Here is a 24,253-nt window from a genome sequence, read left to right on the forward strand (position 1 = left end):
CTGCATACTTAGATTTCGAGCTTGGTTGGTAATTGCAATTGTACTAATAATTTTCTTTTGTTTCTTCAACCCTGCTGTAATCCTTCCTTCTCCCTCGAGGCCATTTTGCCCCCTCCAAACCCATATCCGAAAGCCAGCCCGCCGCATCACCATGCTGTGTCGCCAACAGCTGTCGCGGCAGCTCGCGGTAAGAGCGTCGCGAAGGCCAGCGCAACGTCTCCATGCCACCGCATTCTGTCGGTCATATTCGCTAGGCGCCAGCGCATTTTGCCCGCGCACCGAACAGCTGGTCGCGTGCCCACGACCGACCTCCGCTTCACATCCCGGCTTCGTACCGACAGCTCGCTTTTCCACCTCGGCCGCCCGACGGAAAGAAAAAGATAACGACTTCTTCAACCAAAAGCTCGAGCCTTTGTCCGAAGAGGAGAAAAAGGCCAACTTGGAGAAGAAAGTCGAAGACGTCAACGAGGCCGAGCCCAGTGAAGCCAAGAGTACCACCTCTGACTCACCTGCTGCGGGCGAGGCGGCAGACGGCAAGGGCAGCAGCGCAGCCGGTGGTGGTGCTTCTTCTGGCTCTAGTGGTGATGGACCCGGGGACGGAGGTCGTAAGGGACGAAAAGGCGCAGATAAGGCGCTGCAGAAGCCCGCAGTGCCCGATGTGTACCCACAGGTCATGGCCATTCCCATAGCGAAGCGTCCTCTGTTCCCTGGGTTCTATAAAGCCATAACGATCAAGGATCCGAACGTCTCCGCCGCCATCATGGAAATGATGAAGCGTGGTCAGCCTTACGTCGGGGCTTTCTTATTCAAAGACGAAAACGCCGACGATGACATCATTCGCAACGCCGACGATGTATATGATACCGGTGTATTTGCGCAAATCACGAGCGCCTTTCCTGTTCACGGCGAAACGAACAGCCTCACAGCCATTTTGTACCCTCATCGCCGCATCAAGCTTTCCACGCTGATTCCGCCCGGAGCACCCGAGTCCAAGAAAACCGATGGCGAGCCCGAGATTCCTGAGCCTATCCCCAGTAAGACCGATGAGGAAACGCAGCGGGAAAAGAAGGGAGATGTAGTTGCCAGTTTCGAAGAGGGGGCGGTTGCTCCGAAGAGCACCGAGACTCAGACTGAAAAGTATGAGCCGACTTCCTTCTTACGGAAGTACCCGGTCAGCCTCGTTAATGTCGAGAACCTGACGGAACAGCCCTTCGATCCTAAAAGTCAGGTCATCCGGGCTATCACAAATGAGATCGTCAATGTCTTCAAGGAGGTGGCCACTATGAACAGTCTTTTCCGCGACCAAATATCGACTTTCTCAATGAGCCAGTCGACTGGCAACGTCGTAGCAGAGCCTGGCAAGCTAGCAGACTTTGCTGCTGCTGTCTCCGCCGGCGAGCCTGCTGAGCTTCAGGAAGTCCTGGCAAGCCTCGATGTGGAAGAGCGAATGCAAAAGGCTCTTGTCGTCTTGAAAAAGGAGTTGATGAATGCTCAGTTACAATCAAAGATCACTAAGGATGTGGAGCAGAAAATCACCAAGAGACAACGAGAGTATTGGTTGATGGAGCAAATGAAGGGCATCCGACGTGAGCTCGGAATCGAGTCCGATGGGAAGGACAAACTGGTGGAGAAGTTCAAGGAGAAGGCTGACAAATTGGCAATGCCCGAGGCTGTTCGCAAGGTTTTCGACGATGAGATCAACAAGCTGGCTCACTTGGAACCCGCCGCCTCGGAGTTCAACGTCACCCGGAACTACCTCGACTGGCTTACGCAAATACCTTGGGGACAGCGGAGCGCGGAGAACTTCGGCATCAAGAACGCAATGACAGTTTTGGATGAAGATCACTACGGTCTCAAAGACGTCAAGGATCGCATTTTGGAGTTCATTGCTGTTGGAAAACTCCGTGGCACTGTCGAGGGCAAAATTCTCTGCTTCGTGGGTCCTCCGGGTGTTGGCAAGACGAGCATCGGCAAGTCTATCGCCAGGGCGCTCAACCGTCAATACTACAGATTCAGTGTTGGTGGTCTCACGGATGTGGCCGAGATCAAGGACATCGACGCACGTACGTCGGTGCTCTGCCAGGTCGAGTCATACAGGCATTGAAGAAGTGCCAGACCGAGAACCCATTAATTCTTATTGATGAAATCGATAAGATTGGGCGGGGATATCAGGAGACCCCTCCTCTGCTTTACTTGAACTTCTTGACCCCGAGCAAAATAGCTCTTTCTTGGATCACTACATGGACGTACCTGTAGACTTATCGAAGGTCCTGTTCGTTTGCACAGCCAACATGACGGACACCATTCCCAGACCCCTTCTCGACCGTATGGAAGTTATTAGACTTTCTGGATACGTGTCAGACGAGAAGAAGGCAATCGCAGACCGTTACCTCGCCCCGGCGGCCAAAGAGCTGGCAGGATTAAAGGGTGCCGGTGTGACGTTATCCGACGAGGCTATTGATGAGCTGATCAAGTCATATGCCCGTGAATCGGGTGTCCGCAATCTTAAGAAACAGATCGAGAAGATCTATCGCAAGTCGGCGCTGAAGATTGTTCAGGATCTCGGCGAGGAAGCGCTGCCGGAGGAGGAGGCCCTAACGGAAGAGGGCAAGGCCGCTATGGAAGAGACACAGAAGGAGAAGGAGAAAGACAAGAATCCTGTCACATCCGAGGCATCCGAACAGGAAACAACCGAAAAGCCCCGGGTTGCTCTCAAGGTTCCCGATACTGTCCACGTTACTATCGACAAGGAAAACCTGAAGGACTACATCGGACCCCCGGTCTTCACCTCGGACAGGCTATACGATGTCACGCCGCCCGGTGTCACCATGGGTCTTGCGTGGACCCAGATGGGTGGCTCTGCCATGTACATCGAGTCTATCTTGCAGTCTGCCCTGAGGCCAAGCAGCCGCCCGGGCCTTGAGATCACTGGTAACCTGAAATCAGTCATGAAGGAGTCGTCGACCATTGCGTACTCCTTTGCTAAATCAATGATGGTTCAAGAATTCCCCGACAACCATTTCTTCGACAAGGCCAAGATCCATCTGCACGTCCCCGAAGGGTGGTGCAAAAGATGGCCCGTCTGCAGGCGTTACGATGACGACCTCGCTGCTTTCATTGGCACTGGATAAAGCCATCAGCCCCACAGTGGCAATGACTGGCGAGCTGACCCTGACAGGAAAGGTCCTCCGTATTGGTGGCTTGAGGGAGAAGACGGTGGCTGCGCGCAGAGCAGGATGCAAGATGATCATCTTCCCCGAGGACAACATGTCTGACTGGCTGGAATTACCTGAGGTGGGTGTGCCCTAGTAACCACTGAAAATGTACGTGCCATGCTAATCATGATTTACAGAATATCAAGGAGGGTATCGAGGGCCGTCCGGCCAGTTGGTATAAGGACGTCTTCGAGCTCGTTTTTCCCGGACGTCGACAGAGAGCTTGCCAACAAGTGCAAGATCTGCGAGTGGAAGAAGGAACATGGTTCCCCGTCGGAGAGCGAGAAGAAGGACGAATAAGCGTATAGACGGTGTATTATAAAGAGGGCAGCATCACATTTACCAGGCGTTCCGGCGCATGGGGGGTTACACGAGTCGACGACATGGTTCGAGGCGACCCAACAACTCCTCTACTCTTTTACTGAACAGCGATACACTGTATAAAAAAGGACAATCCTCCATGTTAAGCATGGGAGGCTTCCAATTGCAGGATACTGTATAAATATCATGTCAACGTTCAATGCCATATCGGTACCATTTATCCCGGAACCGAATCCTCCAGGTTACGGCAGCGCCAAGTTCCGGGCTTACGCTACTGATTGTACATGTTTTGCTCGAATGTTTGGTGCATACTGTGAAGCTAGACGAGACGGAGAATGCGGCAGGTGTATTAACATAAGCCGTCGTAAGCCTCGTAGGGCGAGCATCTAGTCAGCCAGCTCCCGGGACTATCAATCAACTAAGCACTGGAAGTCACCATCACGTTCGCTTGATCAAGGCGAACGTTGTCGGATGCTCCCGTGCAAAAGAAAAGAAAAAGAAAACGTAACCGCGGTCACGAGGGGGTATTGGAAAGCAAAGTGTGCGTGCCCAACGGCGGAAGGTTTGCGGACTAGTGACTTGTACAACTCATCAAGTTCATGACGCCAATAAGTGCCCAACTCGTCTGCTACCCCCTAACTCCCCTACCCGCAGCCCTCCGACACAGGAATGATCAGAAAGCTGGACGAGGAAGAGGAAGCGCATCGGCTGGGGTCTGGTTGGCTGGTTGGCCTCTGAGGGCCCCGCGCGGGTTGGAACTGATTGAAAAAGATCTGAAGGTACGCTTGCGTAGTTGTGCGTCCCGGGAGTCAGCAATACATATACTATTGCGTTGATTGCGTCGCATTGAATTTGGATATATATGATAGTACCGACTGCTATACATATAGGGGGAAGCAAACTGGGTGGGGGCAGCAGCGGGAACGAGTGCAAAGGTACCCCCGATGGAGCCCAGAGAGCCATGACCAGCAGTAGGCACCATACGCTCTCGATCTCGATATACAATTATTTCGTACATGATCTGCCGCTACTCCAGCCACGAATGGGTCTTGCAATCGCGCAGGAGGGGCAACTCCACGCTATGTACGGTGACTGCGGCATATCGAAAGAGAGGAGACGGAGCGAAGACGCACGCACGCACACACGCATAAAGCAAAGCTTCATGGCTGCTGGGAGTAAGCACTTACATTGAAGATTGTTCACGTGAGCGCAGGAGAGAAGACGAGGATGACGGCTAAAGAAGGAGAAGAACAAGAAGAGCAAGAAAGAGAAGGAGATGAGCCGCCGTTTCTAACACCGACATGACATTGATACATCCAGTCGGCTGCTGCTGGGGGTTTGCGCAAGTACCGGTACGGCCTGCACAGACAGGAGAGAGTAGACATGCAGGTAGGCGCAGGAAGAGATGGCATGGGAGCCATTCGTTGATAGCCAATATTTGACAACCAGCCTCGCTTTTCCATGCCGCGCTGAGCATGCACTGACGAGGAATATATGTATCGCTGCCCAAGTCTGTGCCCTCTTTGGTTGGAGAGTGGTTAGATAGGGTAATAGGGCTGATAAAGTTCGGATGGGGGATGGACTATTGGACGCGACCAGCACGGGTCGAGATCAGATCAGGTAGCCGCGTGATCGGAAGCTTCTGCTGTGGTTGGGTTGGGTTCCAATGCTCTGTAACGGCCGGGGCTATAGAAAGTCCAGTCGGTTGGTCATATACTGTCACAGAACTACGTAACCTAGCAACAGCCTAGGTGGTATTGGGGTTGGAGATGTGCAAAGCGGCTCAAGTCAACGGACGCCGCACCCGTTTGTTCCGGCTCAGCTCCGGGCAGGCATCCGAACAACATGTGTGTGCGTGCTTGTATCAAGTCGGTCTTTTGGCTTTTGCTGCATCGCATGCCTCTTTTGGTCTGACCGGGAGACTTTCATGTATCTGGGATGTCCCAGTTGTAACGTTTCGGGACAATCTTGAGGCACAAGGTGACATGCTGAACAGGGTCTAAAGAAGTGGCCGCTCACTAAACCGCCGTGCTAGCCCGCCATGCGCTGGACCACTGGTTCGTTCCTCGCTTAATGTGCGTCTATAGCTTGGAGCAGTGCCCCATCACACGTCATCCTGTCTCTAAAAAGTCCCACCCCCGACCTCTTTCGGTACGGGATGGGGAAAAAATAATCGTACAAAGCGATCTGGTGGTCTGTGTTGGCGTTCCTCTGTGTGAGGGCGGCCCAGAGGTGCAGCGGATGACGATAGACCGTGACCGCCGGCTATGTCAGCGCAGCGTGTGCGAGAAAGTCGGTCGTAGGTAATCGCGAAAGGTTCTATCTACCCTGGCCGACCTTCACCGACAGGACCGATTCCTCAAGCAGGTCAGTACGAATCTGAAAAAGTGTCAGTTTGTTAGTTCCAAGCTAGACTAGCCGAGATCCATAACCCGCTACAACAGAGATGCGGTCAACGAGTCTGCAGGTGCGCGAGCATGGGCAGCGCGCAGGTCGCAAAAATGACTGGTTCCCCAAAAGCAACACTGGCCGGACCGTAACGCCCTCGAGCGTTTTTCGTTGCCCTCCAGCGCGATCAAGTGAGACATTGCAAGAGAATCGTCCCCGCTCCAGCGGCAGATTCTCCGACAGATCCTAGTCGTCCAGTCTCTCGTAAGATGACGGTGCATCGTCGTGCTACCCATTGCTTGTCCGAGCCAGAATTGCAGGATTTGGCGAGGGAAACGACATAAAGCCAGGTAGGCGGGTAGTCGATACGCCGCGGGTTCGCCGAGCGGGTGAGCGAGCGACGGCTTCTCACGTCTTCAATATTGCACTTTTGATCGATGCAGATGGCATGGCACTAAAGCCGTAGCCTAACCTAAAGGCCTCCAGTGGATACGTGTATAGACTTCGGCACATTACTGAAAACAGTAACCACGGTTCTTCCCGTCGCATTCTGACGGCTGTGCGACTCTGCAGACGTCTAGAAAGGGAGCAGAGGAAAGGCACAGCGTGGCAACCCCGGCGGCTGCAAGGAGCCAACCCCGATTGCGACTGGGGAAGAGAAGGGTTGGCTAGCTGGATTGCAAACAAGGTGATTATGTCCAGTCCGGCCAAATGAGGCGGGAGGGAGAGCGATCAAATATCAAAGACGGGATGTGACTGGAGAGAAAACGATGCACCGAAGCCCAAAGCCGCAGGTGGTTAGCATGGCACGCCTCTTCCTTTGCACGGTTTTCTTGCCAACCAGCATTTTGCCCGCACCTACAATATATTATATGCCTGGCGAAAATGAGAACGGCCCCCTCGTCAGTTGTACAACGCATCAGCAGAATCCGGTCAATCACAGAGTTGAATTGACACAAACGGGTGAAGAAACAAGCCCCCCACCAGGTAAGTAAGCCCTCGACCCTGACGTAGTTGCAGCAGCCAGGGTTCCGGTCGAGTCATCACTATCGATATAACAACATATCTCACTGCGTATGTACATGTCTGTGGTAACCGACTGCCAGGTGCTCTCTGAACATGCAGGCAACGCAGTATCGCCATACTGCACAATGTAGGTATGTACCTCCTGCTCGAGAGAAGCACTAGAAAAGCATGTTGAATGATATAAAAGAACAAGTCGTCCAACCTCTGTCGACCACGAACCGTGAACCCCTCGCCGAGCCAGAAGGGTGCTAGCACAGGTCTACTAGCACCACTGCGACCACCACGAGCACTGGCAGAAGAAACCCCGGCCCAAGCTAAGCCGATGGGCTGCCCGTCACTCTAACTGCAAGCGGCCTAGACTGGTGCCTGTGCCTGCCTACGCTTAGTGGGATGCTGGCAAGCTGCTGACTGCCTTCACCGCAAGCATCTTCTCGCGCACGAGGTAGAGGGGAGAAACTGGAGATGCTATGTAGGTACTGCCGCCATGTACTGCTACCTCACGTCTCCGCTGCCCGCATCTGCATAGACTTCTGTGCTGCTGCTGCTGCTGCTTCATCTCCTCCTGCATGTTTTCAGGGAGTGCGATGGAGATGGTCGACCTTTGCGGCCCTAACCGACCTCGACCTTTTTGCTAGAGCTACGCCCAAGCACCATCAGAACGAGAGACATTCATCACATCACGGCGCCGCGCCCAAATGCCAACACAACACCAACCCCATCCTCGGACCCTCGACTGGACGGGTTGTGACTCTTCACCAATAGCATCGTGGGCGCCTCACTCGACCCCAATTGACTCCCACGCCGCGCCCGTCGACTGACCACCTCGTCATTGCCGTTGCATGTGTGGTGGTGCTCGTGTTCCATGCTTTGGCTGCCATACGCTCGCTTGCGCTGCTTTCATGGCGACCCAGCTTCCCAACCAACATAACTTCTAGAGTCGATTGCCTATCGAGATCGGTTGCTTGCATAGACCTGCGTTCGACAAACATACCCCGTCTTTGTCCTGCTGGCTTCTGCTTCCGCCCCAAGGATATCCTCTTTTCCGCCAAATCACTTTGCTCCTCCTCGGGAGCCTTTCATCTGATACAACCCGCTGCGAGACGCGTCTCGTATGGCCGAAAGCCTCACTCGCCTGGTCGAGATTACGTCAAGTCCAACCACCCCGACAACGTGGAGCAACCCAGCCCACCGACCTGTCAAAGCTTTTCTAGCCCGTCTGCTGTATACGAATAGTCGGTCCCACCCTTTCCTCTTGCGGAGCAGCAACTTCCTGGAGCAAGACACCTATGACCCCTCGTCGACCACCTCAGCTTTCACCGAGTCTCCGCCAACATGGCAACACAGGCAGACCTGCCGTCGCACGAGTCCCCCGCCGGCCGATAGCAAGAGGTTTTCGGGCATCTTCAAGAAGCTGATGTCGTGGAAGCACAGTGCGCCTCCTTCGCCTGAACTCGCGGCTCAAGAGGCTGACGAGAAGGACGAGAAAGTGAGCAGACCGGCCTCGCCTACCAAGGATCTTATGCGCCGCGTTTCACGGAAGGTCGTCCCAGGCTTGCCGCGCGCAAAGACCTTCAAGAGACAACAATCCGAAGGACGAGAAAAGCTCGAACCAAACGCGCCCACCCAGGCCGAGCGGAGGGCAGTGTCCGTTGATCGAAGAGCGAACCATCCCCGCAGCCCGTCCCATGCAAGTCGTCAGCACCAGTTGCCTCGCGCAAGTGCGCCGGATTTCCTTGATGATACGTATTCTGTAACCACAGCTGGGCAGACATTGTCGGTGCCGCACAGCCCCGTCGGGAAAAAACACTTTCTGGACGGGAGCGTAAGCGCCGTGGATATCGATCATCCTGAGGATAGGGAGCTTCTCCGCCCTGGAACGCCGCTCGGGATCCATTCTAGGGATCCCTCCACCGCGGGTGCGCGATCTACCACGACGTCATTATACGAAGCCCAAATCCATGAGGAATTGGAATCAAAATGGATCTTGAATCTTTCAATGCATTTCCGGGACAAGTCGAAACGAGAAAAGTTCTTTGTTACCTTTCGCCAGAATGACTTTTTGTGGCGTCGTGTCACAATTTCATTGGACTATAGGAATGCACCTGATGATTCTCTAGAGAAGGACCTCTTAGACACCAAATTCCAGCGGGAGAAAAGCGCAAAAATATACGAAGCAATTCGAGAAAGTCTTCATGACATTCAATTCTATGAGACTGTCACCAATCTTAAACTCCAGACGACTGAGGGTAGGCTGCATGTACATGTAGTGGAGGATGTGAATGTAGGTTGTCTCCTTGCCTCGGATGCTCTCGCCTGCTTGAAAGGAATCATAACTTATCGGTTTGAAAACAGGAAATCATCTACTACCCTACTGTTCGCATGATACAACACTTGCGGTGTAAACGGATCCGAGAACGCAACCTTGATTTCGACTCGCACATGTCGGGGTTTGTTTACAAGGTTCGAGTTGGTGAGAAGACTCTAATCAAGAAGGAGATCCCTGGCCCAGATACGGTTGACGAGTTCCTTTATGAAGTGAATGCTCTCAACGCGTTAGCATTCTCTTCGAGTGTCATCAAGTTCTACGGTGTAGTTGTTGACGATAATGATGAGAGTGTCAAGGGGCTTCTCATTGACTACGCTTCACAAGGCGCCCTTATTGATCTGATCTACGATTCACAAGAGAACGGTCTAGATCTGCCTTGGGCAATGCGAGAACGATGGGCCCGGCAAATTGTCCAAGGTCTCGCCGATATCCATGAAGCTGGATTTGTACAGGGGGATTTCACCCTCTCGAACATTGTAATCGACGATGATTGGAATGCCAAAATCATAGACATCAACAGGCGTGGCTGCCCAGTCGGCTGGGAGCCGCCGGAGGCAACCCCGCTCATCGACAGCAACCAACGGATCTCAATGTATATCGGAGTGAAGTCGGATCTCTATCAACTCGGGATGGTGCTGTGGGCGCTTGCGACGCTAGAAGATGAGCCCGAAGCCCACCGAAGACCGCTCCGCCTGGATCCCGAGATTGAAGTCCCGCACTGGTACCGAAACATGGTGGAAAACTGCTTGAGCGAGAATCCCCGAATTCGTCTGCAAGCCAGTACACTTGTGACCATGTTTCCGGAAACACAACAGTACGACGACTTCAACAGTCCTCAGATTCGCGTCGAGGATGGATTTTCCGTACAAGAATATCTGGTGGATAGCTACGACCAGCACGGCCGGCCGCAGATCAGGACTGTAACTCCTCGGAATGACTGGTCCTATTTCGGTGCTGGCAACCAATCGCATGCCGAGTCGCCCGGTCTCTCCGACGACTCATACTACTATCCACCTCGTGGCCGATCTCCTCCCAGCCCGCTCCCAAGCAATTCCGGATGCGACTTGCCATACAAGGCACGAAAACCGGTGTGGTACGGGAATGATGACGTCCCATCAACAAGAAGCTCATCTTCCAACGATCCACACGCACCCACACCCAGAGACGTACACGCTGCGGAGGGTTTGGCCGTTGCGGACAGACTAGAGGAGGACCTCCGAGCGGTGAGCGGGGGCGATGGGGGTCTTGATGACGAAGTGACCCTTGACGGAAGCAAGGGAATATCTCGTATGCCAGCGCAAGGAATGTCTGCTCCGCCGGAGATCGTTGTGGATGATACCGAGGATCCCCCAACACCCCGCATCGAAGATGCATCTTCGGGCGTGGGTGAACCGACGCCCGCCGCGGATATGGAAGACCAAACCTCTGGACCCAAAGCGACCGGCGCTCGTGAGCCTGCCGAAACCCATGAGCCTGTAGCAACAAAGGAAATGGCACAATCACAGGTATCCGAGGCCACAGAACGTGAGTCAAATTCAGCTCAGAGAACCTCTACTTGCGCTCAAAGAGACATTCAAGAGTCGAGTGGATTTCCCAGGCAAGCGGATAAAGTACCTGGCGAAGACCGAGTTTCATTCGAAAGGGTGAGGCCAACCGAATCGGATCACGAGGCACGCGAAGACACCGAGACACAGTCAGACTCTAGTCCTAGCTATACCTACGACAGGGCCGAACGGAAGGAAGACCGGCTGGGAGGGTCTACTCTTCCACAAAATAGAACACAGCCTAACATGCCGAGTGAATTAACCGGCATTGGTTCAGGCCACATCGTCCATGACGGCGAATTTCGACAGAAGATATGTTCAGACGAGGATCTCGGTCTTTCAAGCCACACGGCAACACAGAACGTAACATCAAAGGCGTAAAGGGGCGCATTAACATACAGCATCTAGGGAGGCTATATTTTCTCTATCGTTTGCTTTTTATTTCCCTATCGGAAATTTGACCTCGGGCGGTTTTTGAACGACACACCACTTGCTTCAGCAGCATCGTTTCTTCGAATTTCGGAATGATACCGTTACAATGGAGCAAACAAGAGGATTTACCACATGGCATGTGCGGCATGCAAACGGAGTTTTACGACTGGAATGAACGAACCAGCTTATCCGCCGAAACCCTTTTTCTTTTTCTTCTTGGATGACTGACTACCTTACCTTTTATCAGCGCAACATCGAGCGGAAGCGAGCGAGCTGGCTGGCTTTCCAGTATCGAACGAATGCCTGAAACGAGAGACGATAGTAGTCTACTGTGTCTATACTACACCCTGTACTATTTACGAATTTAATGAGATATTCCACATCCCCATATATTCTACCATCGCCCGAAAGCTGTTTAGTGGTCTGTTCTGTGTGTGCATTATGCGAATGGGGAGGGACATCTCTCAGTTCATTATGTTCGCTAACACCTCGGCACTGCGAGCGGCAACATGTATTTCATGCTGTAGCCCGTGGGCAGACTTGTTGGCCAGCTTTGCAGCCCAAGCAGACACTTTTTAGTGCAGAGTTGCTGGCTGCAGTCGCCATTGGTTTCGGATGGCTGTCCTATCAGGCAGATATTCGGCTAAGACGTCCGGGGCATTGCCACCCGTACTATTCAAGGTCGGCCCCTCTAGTACCTGTCAATACAAGAATCACTCACCAGGTACGCCGTTTATTTCGTGATATTGTGCTCTCAGCCCTCGGTAGCTTCGAGTCCTTTTGTGGCCATATTCTCTCCGCGAACAACAACTTGCTATTGTATAGCTCATGGCTTCCCTCGTCATTTAAGGGGCAAGAGAAGTCGGAGGATAAGGTTGGCCGAGTGTTGTCCTATCGAGAATTCGGCTGACAGCACTACAACGGAGCAACTGGGTCTCTTGCTAGTGACGAGCAAGTTGTAGTCTCGGAGAGGCTAAGGGGGTTGATTAGTTATGTACTACATGAAATTCATCTCTGCTCTCCTCATTGATGCCATGCGCTCTGACATGGCTTTCATGTACCTGTCCACGAATACGTCTGGGCTGTTCTCGTGGCAGTTGTGGCGCAGGAAGCAGCATAGACAAAGGACGTTCATTGTAGACGTATATCAGATGTCAAAATTTCCCACGTTCACGGCCATGCCCAAACTCAGGGGTAGTTCTTATGGTTGACTGGACACACTCCTCAACGCCACCATGCTCGAGTGGCATGTGCATGCCTGTTCAATTCACACTTCGATGACAGCCACTGCGACAGCCCCTGCAAATACTAGGCTGTCAATCTCAGCCTAGACTGAGCCTCAATGAGATGGCACAGGCCTCTCAGAAAGCCATGCTGACGATTTCAGGGGTTTGAGTTGTTGCTCATTAGAGTTGCTGAACGCTGTTCACGATCCATTTGAAGATGGATGGGCTGATGGGTTCGTCGTTTGACAGCGGGACGGGTGGCGTTTCCGGCCTTTGGCCACCCCCTGGCCAGCCAGCCAAGCGCCGCCGATCAGGACGCTAGAAAGGCTTCCAGAACAAAAAGCAGCTAAGTTTGGAGGGGCTGCAGGGGTGGTTTTATTTCCGCCCGGCTATTCGCCAATCGCCCGCGCGCTTTCTCCAGAGGTGCCATGGGGACAAAGATCGGCTTTCTCGGATGCTGGCTTTTTGCCGGAGTGTACCTAAGGTAAGGTAGGTACGACGTTACGTTCTGTTGAGGTCCGTTGGAGTGGCCTCTTGTGCTCGCAGCAGGCCGAAAACGCTCGCTCCAGATTGACATGAATTTGTAGGGCCGCATCAGAACAAAGTGTATTGGCCTCAACGGCCACACGACAAGCTACGGCCTATAATTAGCGACTGATCTTAGATCAGATGCGTCAATCTAGGAACCCGCGATCGCGATATCGTCCAGTAGTACGAGCTGTCGAACGATGCTCACGAGAGGGAGTAGGAAAGCAGAGTTTGGGGGTTCAAGAAGTTGGGGGAAGTCCCCGCCCGTCGCCGTCAGCCTTAAAACCTGTTTCAGCTGGTAGGTGCGTCCCTGTCAGGAAGGCTAAGACGTACTTCCAACGTCTGCTTTGGACAGCCCTTGCCCCCTCGATCCTGATGAGCTCGGAAGCGAAGCGTGACATGGGATTCATTTGATGTCAGTTGATATTCCTCGGCCATTCGGATTCGGGATGCGGGCTTGATCAGTCAGTCAACCAATTGATTGATGCAATTGGAAGAAGATTGATTAGAGGTACGGTAAGTAGGCAGATACTCGGTACAGTCAGATAAGATGGATCTGGGCGTACCTTGTTTGGGGCTCGAATGGGAAAAATGCCAGCCGCCCCCAAACGGGAAGGACCCTAGTTCTGTGAGCCAATCAGCGTCGGTTGGAACTTCCCAACAAAAAAACCTCTCGCCCCCCAACAACCACCACGCTCGCACCTCACCCAGGTACCTGCCTACCTACTAACTAGGTAGCCGAGGAGGAGGCAAAAAAAAAAAACGGCCGCCACGGAAAAACATGTACATGGTGCATGGGTTTTGAAACCGGCAGGAATGAAGGTGTCAGCAGAAGCACAAAGCAGCACAATGCTTTCCCCACGTTTACAGTATTTGCCTCCTTCAGTCTTCGTACTGTCTGAGTCTGAGTCTGAGGCTGTCTGGCCGGCCTGGTCCCCGAACGAACTGCCTCGGCAGCCAGTTAGGTGCGGCAGGGCAGGTACCTGCTGCACCTGCTGCACCTGCTGCCCGTCTGTTGTTCTTGCCTTTGCGATCCCATGTTCCCAGACTGGGCAGACGGTTGGACCGTAGGAGGCTCTCACCAGAGGCACTCTGCCACTGTGGCCATGCTGTCTCTCTCCTCCCAGTTGCAACGTCCTGGTAGGTGTCTGTATGTATGCATTGATGTAATCGTTACCGGCTGATTATCGACGGTGTGCATCAACTTAATAGATAAGGCCAGAGGCAAGTACCGGGCGGGCGTGTTATCAATCCATCCATGCTACTGCTACTACTGCTAATGCCCCGGACAGAAGGCAGTTTGTCGGCAGGGATAAAGGATTCCCAATGCTTGCCCTGGCTTGCCGCAGCTCGTCATTTCCTTGGGGAGAACGTACGACCAGCGCCAGGGGTGCCGACAGTAGGCCTGCTTGGCCTGATCCCAGACTGCTGCCGCCCAGAACTAGCAGTAAGACCCAGATCCAGAACCCATTTTCGCTGCAGGCCGGAGCCACTCTTCTGCTCATCCACTCCCCGCCATCTCGCCTTGGCTGCTTCGTACCTTTCCCACCATTTCCCCCAAAGCTTGAGTTGCTGAGCTGAGCCGATCCCGAGTCCGAGGCGGCCACGTCAAATATAATCCCCCAATCCCACCGCACGCTTCTACTTCTTGTTCTCTCTCTCGCAGCTTTGTTTTCCCCTCCATCGCATTCTCTACTGCCGTCACCATGGCGGAGTCCAACGTTGCTCAGGTCTTCCCTGACGGCACCACCGACTACAAGCCTCTGCGCAAAGCTGGCTATGACCTGAAGAAGCCTCACATCACCGAGACCCCCATCACCTGGGGCAACTGGTACAAGCATGTCAACTGGCTCAACACCTACTTCATTCTCGGTGTCCCCGCCATGGGCCTCATCGGTGCCTACTTCACTCCCCTCTACACGGCCACGGCTCTGTTTGCCGTCTTCTACTACTTCAACACCGGGCTCGGCATCACGGCTGGTATGTCTTCCATATCTTACGTAGAAAAAACGAATCCACCATCTAACTAGTCAACAGGATACCACCGACTTTGGTCTCACACTTCTTACAAGGCAACCCTTCCCCTCAAGATCTACCTGGCTGCTATGGGCGCTGGCGCTGTTGAGGGTTCCATCCGATGGTGGTCCCGAGGCCACCGCTCTCACCACCGATACACCGACACGGAGAAGGATCCCTACTCCGTCCGCAAGGGTCTCCTCTACTCCCACATTGGCTGGATGGTCATGAAGCAGAACCCCAAGCGCATTGGCCGTACCGACATCACTGACCTCAACGATGATCCCGTCGTTGTCTGGCAGCACACTCACTACATCAAGTCGGTCCTGGCCATGGGTCTGATCTTCCCGACTCTTGTTTGCGGCCTCGGCTGGGGTGATTACCTCGGCGGCTTCATCTACGCCGGTATCCTTCGCATCTTCTTCGTTCAGCAGGCCACCTTCTGTGTCAACTCTCTTGCCCATTGGCTCGGTGACCAGCCCTTCGACGACCGCAACTCTCCCCGTGATCACGTCATCACTGCTCTCGTCACCTTGGGCGAGGGCTACCACAACTTCCACCACGAGTTCCCTTCGGACTACCGCAACGCCATTCAGTGGTGGCAGTACGACCCTACCAAGTGGATGATCTGGACCTGGAAGCAGCTTGGACTCGCCCACGACCTGAAGCAGTTCCGCTCCAACGAAATCGAGAAGGGTCGTGTCCAGCAGCTCCAGAAGAAGCTCGACCAGAAGCGTGCCGGACTTGACTGGGGCATTCCTCTTGAGCAGCTTCCTGTTGTTGACTGGGACGACTTCGTTGCCCAGTCCAAGAACGGCAAGGGACTCGTTGCCATCGCTGGCGTTATTCATGATGTCACTGATTTCATCAAGGATCACCCTGGTGGCAAGGCTCTTATCTCGTCTGCCATTGGCAAGGACGCTACGGCCATGTTCAACGGTGGTGTTTACCTCCACTCCAACGCTGCTCACAACCTGCTCTCTACCATGAGAGTTGGTGTCCTGCGTGGTGGCTGCGAGGTGGAAATCTGGAAGCGAGCTCAGTCGGAGAACAAGGATGTTGCCGTTGTCAATGACTCCACGGGTCAAAGAATCTGGCGCGCCGGTGACCAAGTCACTCGCATTGCCCAGCCGGTTGCCGCAGCTGACGCGGCATAGATGGGACATAAGACATTTGTCAACGATTATTAGGACAAAGTCATAGCATTATTAGAGGCGTTTTAGATGGCGTATGCAGGAAAACTCATGGCTGGCGCATCATGACTTGGTTTTGGCTGATTTCCAATAAAATAGTACTGCTTTTACTCTTGTCAAATTGACACGCAATAGCGATAAATATCAACAAGCGATTCATTCTTTCACGCCTCTTCCAGATGTATGAACTTGAGCGCGTGCGCATGATGCATCATCCCCCTACGTGACCAGTAGATGTGCCAGAATTACCAAGATTGGTGCCAGTTGCTCCGCTTCGGGGCGAACCCCTTCGAACCAAGCGGCTTGGCTGGCAATGGTGCCTGGTTTTGACACCCGCCGCTACCGAACGTTTTCCCAACAACATGGGTCAACTACGTAGTAGCTCTACTATCACGCCCGATTCGATCTTTCACATGCTAGCTCAACGAAATATCCAACGGAAAGTCTCACGAGCTTCCAACAAGTTAGATTGCGTACGAATGTGTGGTGGGTGCAGTTGATAAGAAAGACTCAACATGTCGTAATTCAATAGGAAGTACATGTGGATAGAAAACACAAGAGCAGGATATCAAGCATGTGTCAGTCAGTCACGTAGCAAGCAACCCACGTGCACAGCTCCATCTTGTTCATCACGTCAGGCAACTTGAAAATAATCAATAGGTGGTGTGGGTTCTGCTCATCACGTCGACCACTTCTTCCATCCCTCCAATTGGCAGGTGCCTCATCTGTGTCTTACTTGACCACAAACCATGTTTGTCAGAGTCTTCTTAATTGATTTCATTTCGGAGTCTAAATATCTATCTTGCGACGAAGAAAGATGAGAAAGCTTCAACGCATGCTTTGCCATAGCTGGCTGCGGCTGGTATCAAATAGGAGGGGAAGAGCGAAAAAGCGAAACTCGAAATAGTAGATGCGCTGTCATGTGAGAAATGGGACGGTCCCTCAAACGCCATGGGTGTATAATGGCTTCTTTCCAGCCAAGTCCTAATCCCTTATAATGTCCGTCTCTCAGGCAAGGTCATCCCCGCCCGAATGCCATAAGCAAGACCGTTCTTTTGCTCCCCAGGCCCCGATGGCCAATGAACCATGACCAGCTTAAGCATTCCGGATAGACACCATTCGCCCTTCTGGGCCCCATCTATGGCTTCCTTTCGAGAACGCCGCTTATGATGTAAGGGCCCGCTAAAGAGGCCAAACTCTAGATAAGAGTCAAGAGGAGCTCGAATAGGATAGTCCATTGAACGCCTGAGATGCTCTGCCCAAGATATCGCAGAAACCGTGAAAACCATGTATCGTAAACCGTAGACGAGCAAATGTGGAAAGAGCCCGATGGCCGAATCACTTGAACAAGCTTCGCAGGTCCCTGAGCTTTTGTTTGGCGGCCTCGGCCTTGTCCATGGCTTTGCCGCGATCCATACTGAGGCTGGCCAACTGCTTCTTCTTTTCCTGAAGTTCGAGCATCTTCTCTTCGATGCTATTGGCCATGATATAGCGAACCGTTCGGACAGGCCGCTTCTGTCCAAGTCGATGTACTCGGTCGACTGCCTGTGCCTCGGCTGCTGGGTTGTACTGGGGTTCCATGACATAGACATTGCTGCCTGCAGTCAAGTTGAGGCCCAAGCCTCCTGCCATGATGGAGACCAGTATAACGTGCACTGAATTGTCGTCTCTGAACGAGTCCATGGCAGCGGTACGCGCATTTCGCGACATTTTGCCGTCGAGACGGGTATATGTGATGCCATTCTTGTCCAGTGCTAACTGGATCAGATCAAGATGGGACGTCCAGCCGGAGAACACCACCGACTTGAAGGGTGCCTCGTCCGGTGTGGCTTCACTCAGGGCCTTGGTCCTGAGTAGATCCTCTACAAGCGCACGCGTCTTGGTATGCGGGCCAGAGTAGTTCTCTAGGGAGCTCGATTTCTTACCCGTCTTATGATGGGTATCATGCTCCACATCTGCTTTGTCCTTCCGAAGTTCCGTGAGAGATAGTCGAATGTGAGAGGAGCACATAGGGCATCGACCAGTACCATGATTGCCTGTCTCCCCATCCCACGTCGGTTTGCAGGATGGGCATATCAAATGAAAGCATGCCGTCAGGTAGCCGAGAATGTTGTCCTCCTTGTCCGACTCTACATCAGTGCTGCCCTCTCGTGTGCCTAGCTTCTTGTCACATACGAAGCACTTGTCAACGTTGGTCTCTTGCATCAGCTCGAGGACCTCATAAGCTCGAGTCTCACCAATAGCCGGTCTGTCGTCATCGTCACTGTCGAGATCAATAGCCGAATCCTCCGTCATGCCCTGGACGAGTGCAAGGTCTTCTTCGGAGAGAAGATCGCGCCCATGGGCTGAGATGAGACGAAGTCTCAGAATGGATTGTAGGATGTGTATGTAGGATTTGCCGCCGACCATCTTATCTCTGCCAGAGGCAAGAACCGCAACCTTGTCCTGCGCGTTTCTCTCAAAGGATTTGTACAGCTTCTCCTCAGACGGTGAGAATTGGAGCTTCACGAGCTGGTCCTTGCGAGGAGGTAGGTCAATCTTATCTTTGAGGCGCCTGAGCGTGATGCTGTCCACGAGGACCCGAAGCTTGGGTACGACTTCGGGATCACAGACCTTGAATGGTGCCACAAGGTACTGAGTAAACTTACTCTTGTCATCGAATGGATTGAGTCGTATGAATGCGAGCAGAGCTGCCAAGTCATCAAGCTTGTTTTGTACAGGCGTTCCCGTGACTGCCCAGCGACGATTTGCCTGCAGGCGGCAAATCGCCTTGAATTGTAGAGTTGACTGCTCACGTATCATGTGCGCCTCGTCCAAAACTACCCGGAACCATCCAATCTCCTCAAGTGGATGGGATCCAGCTCGTCCTTTGTGACGAGCATTGACCTCGGTCGACACAGAACCATACGTTGTGATGACAAGGTCATACTGGGCGAGCTTCTTAGGATCTCGTATACGACTCGATCCATGGTAAATGTAATACGAGAACGTGCCGGGCTTTATGTGTGTCTTGATCTGTTCCTCCCAGTTTGTGATGGTGGTCAGAGGACACACGAGCAATGTGGCTCGAGAATTGCGGGAGATGCGGGTCAACGCAAGAGGCTCAGGCGTGGGTACGTTGAACCGCGACTGACCCTGGTTCTTCTTGGGAGCAGGCGGTCGGGGCTGCACCGGCTCTGATTTGGACCATTCTTCAGCTGCATCGTGGGTGCTCGCCACCAATGAAAGGATACTAAGCGTCTTTCCCAGGCCCATCATATCTGCAAGGATGCCACCAAACGTCTCGAGGGGTGGTTGATGCTGTATTTGTCCGGTGATGACGTTATAATAGCTCTGCTGACCACTAACATTCGTTTTAAGCTGCCAAAACGAATTCGGTGTTTTGCCGATGCTCGAGAGCTTGCGCGGCTGTTCTTTAGTCATCATGAAATGGAGACCTTGCTTCTGATGTTTCAGGAGTTCGGTCACGATTCTGGAGTCTGGCTCCATCTGTGGGAGGTCTTCGCTTCGCGTAAGCGAATCGAAAACTCCCATCACCTCATTACGAATCTCCTCAACGGTTCGCACCGTTTGAGGTACTGGCGCTGCCAGAACACCCTCTCGATCTCGGATAATAGGCTGAGGCCGGATGCCTTGAAGGCTTTGCGGGTTTTCGTACTTTACCCCGCTATCCAGGCGTGTTGGGTTGCGCAACCAGAGTTGTTTCTGGGACAAGTGTCTGCCAACGGCTTTGGCAGATCGCCGAGGGCCATATAACACCAAGTCGAGGTTGTAGGCCTTAGAAATCGGGTCACCAACTCGCTCGCCCTCCATCTTCCGCGTGGGAATCCGGCTGTCAGTTCTGAGCTGTAGTCGAGCAGAATCTAACAAGGGCGAGAGGCCCAACGCTGTCTGAGGGTCCAACGTCCCTACAACATTGCGGGTGTAGTCCTTGGCGTTGATAACGTTAGTAACATCGCCAAGTTTGCGGTTCAAAACGATCTTGACAGTGGGCCACCAGCCGTGTTGGAGAGACTTGTGTTCAGGCTTGGGGCTGGGGACGCTGTGACAGTTAATCTTGGCGCCTTGTATCATGCCATAGCAAATCTCCTGTCTTTGTGCGTCCTCAATCGCCTTGGCCTCATTTGCGTCGTCATCACCTGCGAAATCAGTTAGCTCCGACCATAGAGAACGGCGAGGAGTTATATTAGCTTACCACCTTCAGTGAGATCAACTGTATCAGCGCGCGACATCGATGGGCTGTTGGCGGCTTCCTCCTTCTTGTCCTTAACATATTGACCCATCATTCCACCACCCCCATTGCCAAAAGTACTGGGAATCTTCTCGTCGGCGCTATCGTCGAGATCGATAGTCTCCACCTTGCGGCGCTTCGGATGCGGTGCTGCGCTTCGGTCTTGGACATGGTTCATTCGCTCAATCATGCTGCCAAATCCATTCACAGGCGAAGGGGTATGGCTAATGTCGTAGCCCCCATTGTAGGCGAAGGGAGGCGGCGTGCTTGCATTTGAAGCATAACCGTCGTTCGGGCTTGAGAACTGAAATTCGAGTGGTGTCGGACCGCTGGATCGGCTTGGGAAGTTTGCAGGCGTGGATCGGCCACTGACGTTATTTGTGCGCGAAGTCGTCGTGAGTGCCGCCCGGGGGTTCAGAAGCACGTTAGGATCAAAGGAGGGTGCGCCATGGTTGCTTGACAGTTCCGATGGGATCGGCAGGCCATTTTGGGTAGAAGTGTCTTTGTGAAGTGAAATGTAAGTATCACCGTAGAGCGAGGGTTCATGTGTGTAAATGTCATCGTAGAAAGAGGGCTTATGTAGAGCACGTTCTGTCTGAAGCTCTTGGGGCACAAGGACTTCCTCGCTCCGAGCTCTTTTGCAATCAGGCAGAGGCATGATGTGCGCGTGAGGGGGAGGGCCGGACTGACTGTTACCAGTTATGTAACCGTTGGGTGCCATGTTATCAGACCCGAAGCGTTCAGCAGGGTTCGGCAATCAATGAGGCAGATAGTATCTGCAGACTCGCCGACAGGATATGTGGTCCTAGTCCGAGGTCTTCATCGCGCGTGCGTGAAAATCCGGGTCAGTGGGTGTACGGTCCGGTACGCAAACGCAGGTGTAAGTATGTAATTGTTTGGATTGTGTACTGGGAGCCTGGTGAGTCGAAGTGGGTGCAAAGCAAGAACGTTCCTCTTTGTGCCCAAAGAATGAGGGCCGAAGGTAAGAATAGAGATGGGATTTCGAGGACCGCGGGGCAGTCACAGCCGGGTCGGGTCAAAGGCTTGGTCGGTGCAGAGGTAAGAAAGACGGCGATGGAAGGAGAGAAGATGGACGAGAGTGAAGGAGTGAAGTGCAGAGAATAGAAATGTTGGGCCTCGCACAGCGGGGGCAGAGGGCGCGGCGGTGTTGGCGACGGCCAGACGGGAGAATGCAGGTTTGTCACAAGGGCTGGTGTTCAGGTATGGGGATGGGGATATTTGGATTTCAAGCTTGATGCCTTCAACAACCTAGCTTCCCACTTCAGATGATCATCTGCACCATGTTCAGATCAATCAAATAATGGATGTGATTGATGGCGCATCCGGGTACGTACCCAACCCAGTCTGCAGTTCAGTTCCAGTGCGATGCAGTGCTGAAGTGCCTTGGACTAGCGCTGAACCCCACTGATCGGAGAGCGCTGATGATAGGCTGCCCTTCTGATTAGGCGAACGGCTTCCACTTCCATCGACCCGCTCCCTGCTGATGGGATGGTGATGGTGATGGGGGTTTGGGTGTGGTTGAAGGTGTAAGTATGGATTGCGATGGACTGTTGTGTTTGTGTATGGATGTATGTAAAAGTATGTATGGTAGGAAGCAAACAGCAGCCAGGAGAGGGATTTTGCTCAAATGAACATTGTCAGTACTTGCGTCGCCGCGTATTCATTGAATGGAAGTAGGGCGTGCAATGGTGAATCTAAGGTTAGGTGCAGTCAAAGTTGTGACAGTTGGTTACACATTACGAATATGAAACTATTTCCTGCCGTAGTGTTGGTACCTAACCACGATAAACGACAGCTCAAGGAGTGGGTGCGCTGGGTGGCTGCCTAGGGAGAGCTTCGCCCAACAGCAGAGTTGCGATATGTGCGGCTGACTATTCTTGTCCCTTGCCTATCCTATCGGCACTCTTTTCGATGCTTCCTCGGATGCAGAATCTATTTGTCGCATGACCTAGGACGACCTGCAAACTCCACATATTACAGATAGGCTATCGCCAAAATCGTTAGCCCGTGTGACCACGTGCCCCTCTACTGACTGGGCCATTACACAACCCGGGACCCATTCCAATACATCATGTAAAAGGTTACAATTGATCTTTTTCTGGGGGTGGGTGGCAGGCAGCAAGGAGGAAGAGAGAGCGTGGGGTTGCGGGTTGTCGCGCTGGCTATGTCCAGATAGGCAATTGATAGGTACAGGCAGGTATCGCTAAGATTATTTCTCAAGGATGCATATGTTAAGTATACATGGCGTTGGCTACCTAGAGGTACGTAAAGTAAACTCTGGCTGCTTACTTGATATTGAGCCAAATACTCCGCAAAGCAAGGTCCATGACATGAGCTATATAGGGTTCATTATACCAGATACCCTCAGCATAGGTGTACAATTTTGTTTTTCTAGCCTTCTTCCCCTGGTGGACTCGTTCTTCACGCTTCGATTGTGGCCTGGGGCCAAAAGAAGCAAGAAACCCTTGAAACCTGCAGCGGCGGATGTTCAAGCCGCTTCCGGCCCGCCATGTTGTCCCCTTGCCGATGCCGTCTCAGAAATAACACTGTAATAAAGTCAAACCCTGAACATCAATGGCTTCCTTCTTCGTGCGTCCAATAATCGATAGATCAATAATGACAAATCCCCCAAAAAGTGGTACAAAATCCGTGTTGTAGTTATTGTTGCTGTTTTTTCACGGACTGCTGCGTGGCCCACCCCGACTCCTGCACACACTCGTACGACCCTGATGATGACTCAACTCAGCTAACTCTCAATCTGGGGGTGATGAACAAGTCGTCGCCTTCAGGGTGCTGTCTCCGGCGCTTCTAATGGCACCAGTGGCAAAGTCTAGTATCAGTCGTGCAAGAATCCCACACGTCAAAACCGCTTACATGTCAGCCATGCTGTTTTTCAGCCACCGAGAGGCCCTCGCTCAGTATGATGATTTCCTGGCAAAGCAGGGAGGGTTGCTCTGAACCCTTTGCTCGCTGCAGGTGTTCTCGACTTCTACTTTTCGTTCGTTGTCTCCTGCGCTTGGACGCCTCTTCGTTGTTGCGCGAGCGAGATCTGGACGGGCTCTGGCTCCGGTGACGATTTAGCTGTAGCACCTTCAGCAGCCTTTTTCGCGTGGGCGAGAGGGAGCCACTCCGCAGCCGCGACGCGGCCCTTGAATTATCAAGACGAGAGATAGAGCGGCGACGGGAACGACCCCGAAAGGTGGCAGATTCTCCCGACGGGCTGTGTGTGGTAGTGATCTTGATATATGGCGGCGGGCTTCGGCGTCTCTTTCGTCCTCTCTGGTTGTCCGGTTCAGGCGAGGAAAAGGCGGACAGCATGATGTCTGCCATGATATCGGTGGTCACTGACTCGGTCGTCATTGCGAGCGGTAAGATGCGCAGTAGGATAGAGCTGGGATGTGGGAAGCCGCAGCGAGTTTGGCTTTCGGGTTCTCCAAGCAGGCGTTCTCGTATTGCTTTCGTAAGTAGACCGATTTTACTCGGGTAGATTGGCAGGCAGTCGTGCGTAGCTCTGAAAAGGCAGACGGGAAAGAAGAGAGTATAATCGGGTGCTTTGATATTAAAAGGTAGTGGTAATACAAGTCATGGTACAGGTGGACTTGAGTCTTGCTCGTGAGTTTCAAGAGAAGGAGGAAGGCCTCAAATACGAAGTCGAGGGATGTGCTCCAGGGATAAGTGGCCAGGGAGGCTAAAAGGGGGACTTAACCTAGAAGCTCGGATCAGGAGTGCAAACGCCCCATTGGCTTGAAAGGGGAACTACCACGACGAAAGATCTACGAAACCATT

At 53.0% G+C, this 24,253-nt stretch overlaps 5 protein-coding genes across 5 annotated transcripts; 4 read left to right on the forward strand and 1 right to left on the reverse strand.

The window, feature by feature from the left end:
• Positions 1–151: 151 nt before the first annotated feature.
• Positions 152–3,131, forward strand: PG997_007679 (Lon protease-like; the record flags this gene model as incomplete). The annotated part of the gene is made up of 2 exons (XM_066811994.1): positions 152–2,063; positions 2,155–3,131. 2 exons carry the CDS (start codon positions 152–154, stop codon positions 3,129–3,131), a joined length of 2,889 nt encoding a protein of 962 aa, XP_066667336.1.
• A 22-nt stretch (positions 3,132–3,153) lies between these two features.
• On the forward strand, positions 3,154–3,523 carry PG997_007680 (lon protease-like protein; the record flags this gene model as incomplete). Its single annotated transcript, XM_066811995.1, has 2 exons — positions 3,154–3,294; positions 3,353–3,523. The coding sequence occupies 2 exons, from the start codon at positions 3,154–3,156 to the stop codon at positions 3,521–3,523; spliced, it is 312 nt and encodes a 103-aa protein (XP_066667337.1).
• A 4,661-nt stretch (positions 3,524–8,184) lies between these two features.
• PG997_007681 (Receptor-interacting serine/threonine-protein kinase 1) lies at positions 8,185–11,201 on the forward strand (the record flags this gene model as incomplete). Its single annotated transcript, XM_066811996.1, has 2 exons — positions 8,185–9,231; positions 9,303–11,201. Coding segments are annotated over 2 exons (2,946 nt in total), but the record flags the coding sequence as incomplete, so codon positions are not given.
• A 3,511-nt stretch (positions 11,202–14,712) lies between these two features.
• Positions 14,713–16,179, forward strand: PG997_007682 (uncharacterized protein; the record flags this gene model as incomplete). The annotated part of the gene is made up of 2 exons (XM_066811997.1): positions 14,713–14,986; positions 15,044–16,179. The coding sequence occupies 2 exons, from the start codon at positions 14,713–14,715 to the stop codon at positions 16,177–16,179; spliced, it is 1,410 nt and encodes a 469-aa protein (XP_066667339.1).
• A 1,374-nt stretch (positions 16,180–17,553) lies between these two features.
• Positions 17,554–21,104, reverse strand: PG997_007683 (helicase-like transcription factor; the record flags this gene model as incomplete). Its single annotated transcript, XM_066811998.1, has 2 exons — positions 17,554–20,279; positions 20,411–21,104. 2 exons carry the CDS (start codon positions 21,102–21,104, stop codon positions 17,554–17,556), a joined length of 3,420 nt encoding a protein of 1,139 aa, XP_066667340.1.
• Positions 21,105–24,253: the final 3,149 nt, after the last annotated feature.

The sequence above is a fragment of the Apiospora hydei genome (genome assembly GCF_038363865.1).
Source record: "Apiospora hydei strain CBS 114990 chromosome Unknown utg000006l_segment0_segment0, whole genome shotgun sequence".
Lineage (NCBI taxonomy): Eukaryota > Fungi > Ascomycota > Sordariomycetes > Amphisphaeriales > Apiosporaceae > Apiospora > Apiospora hydei.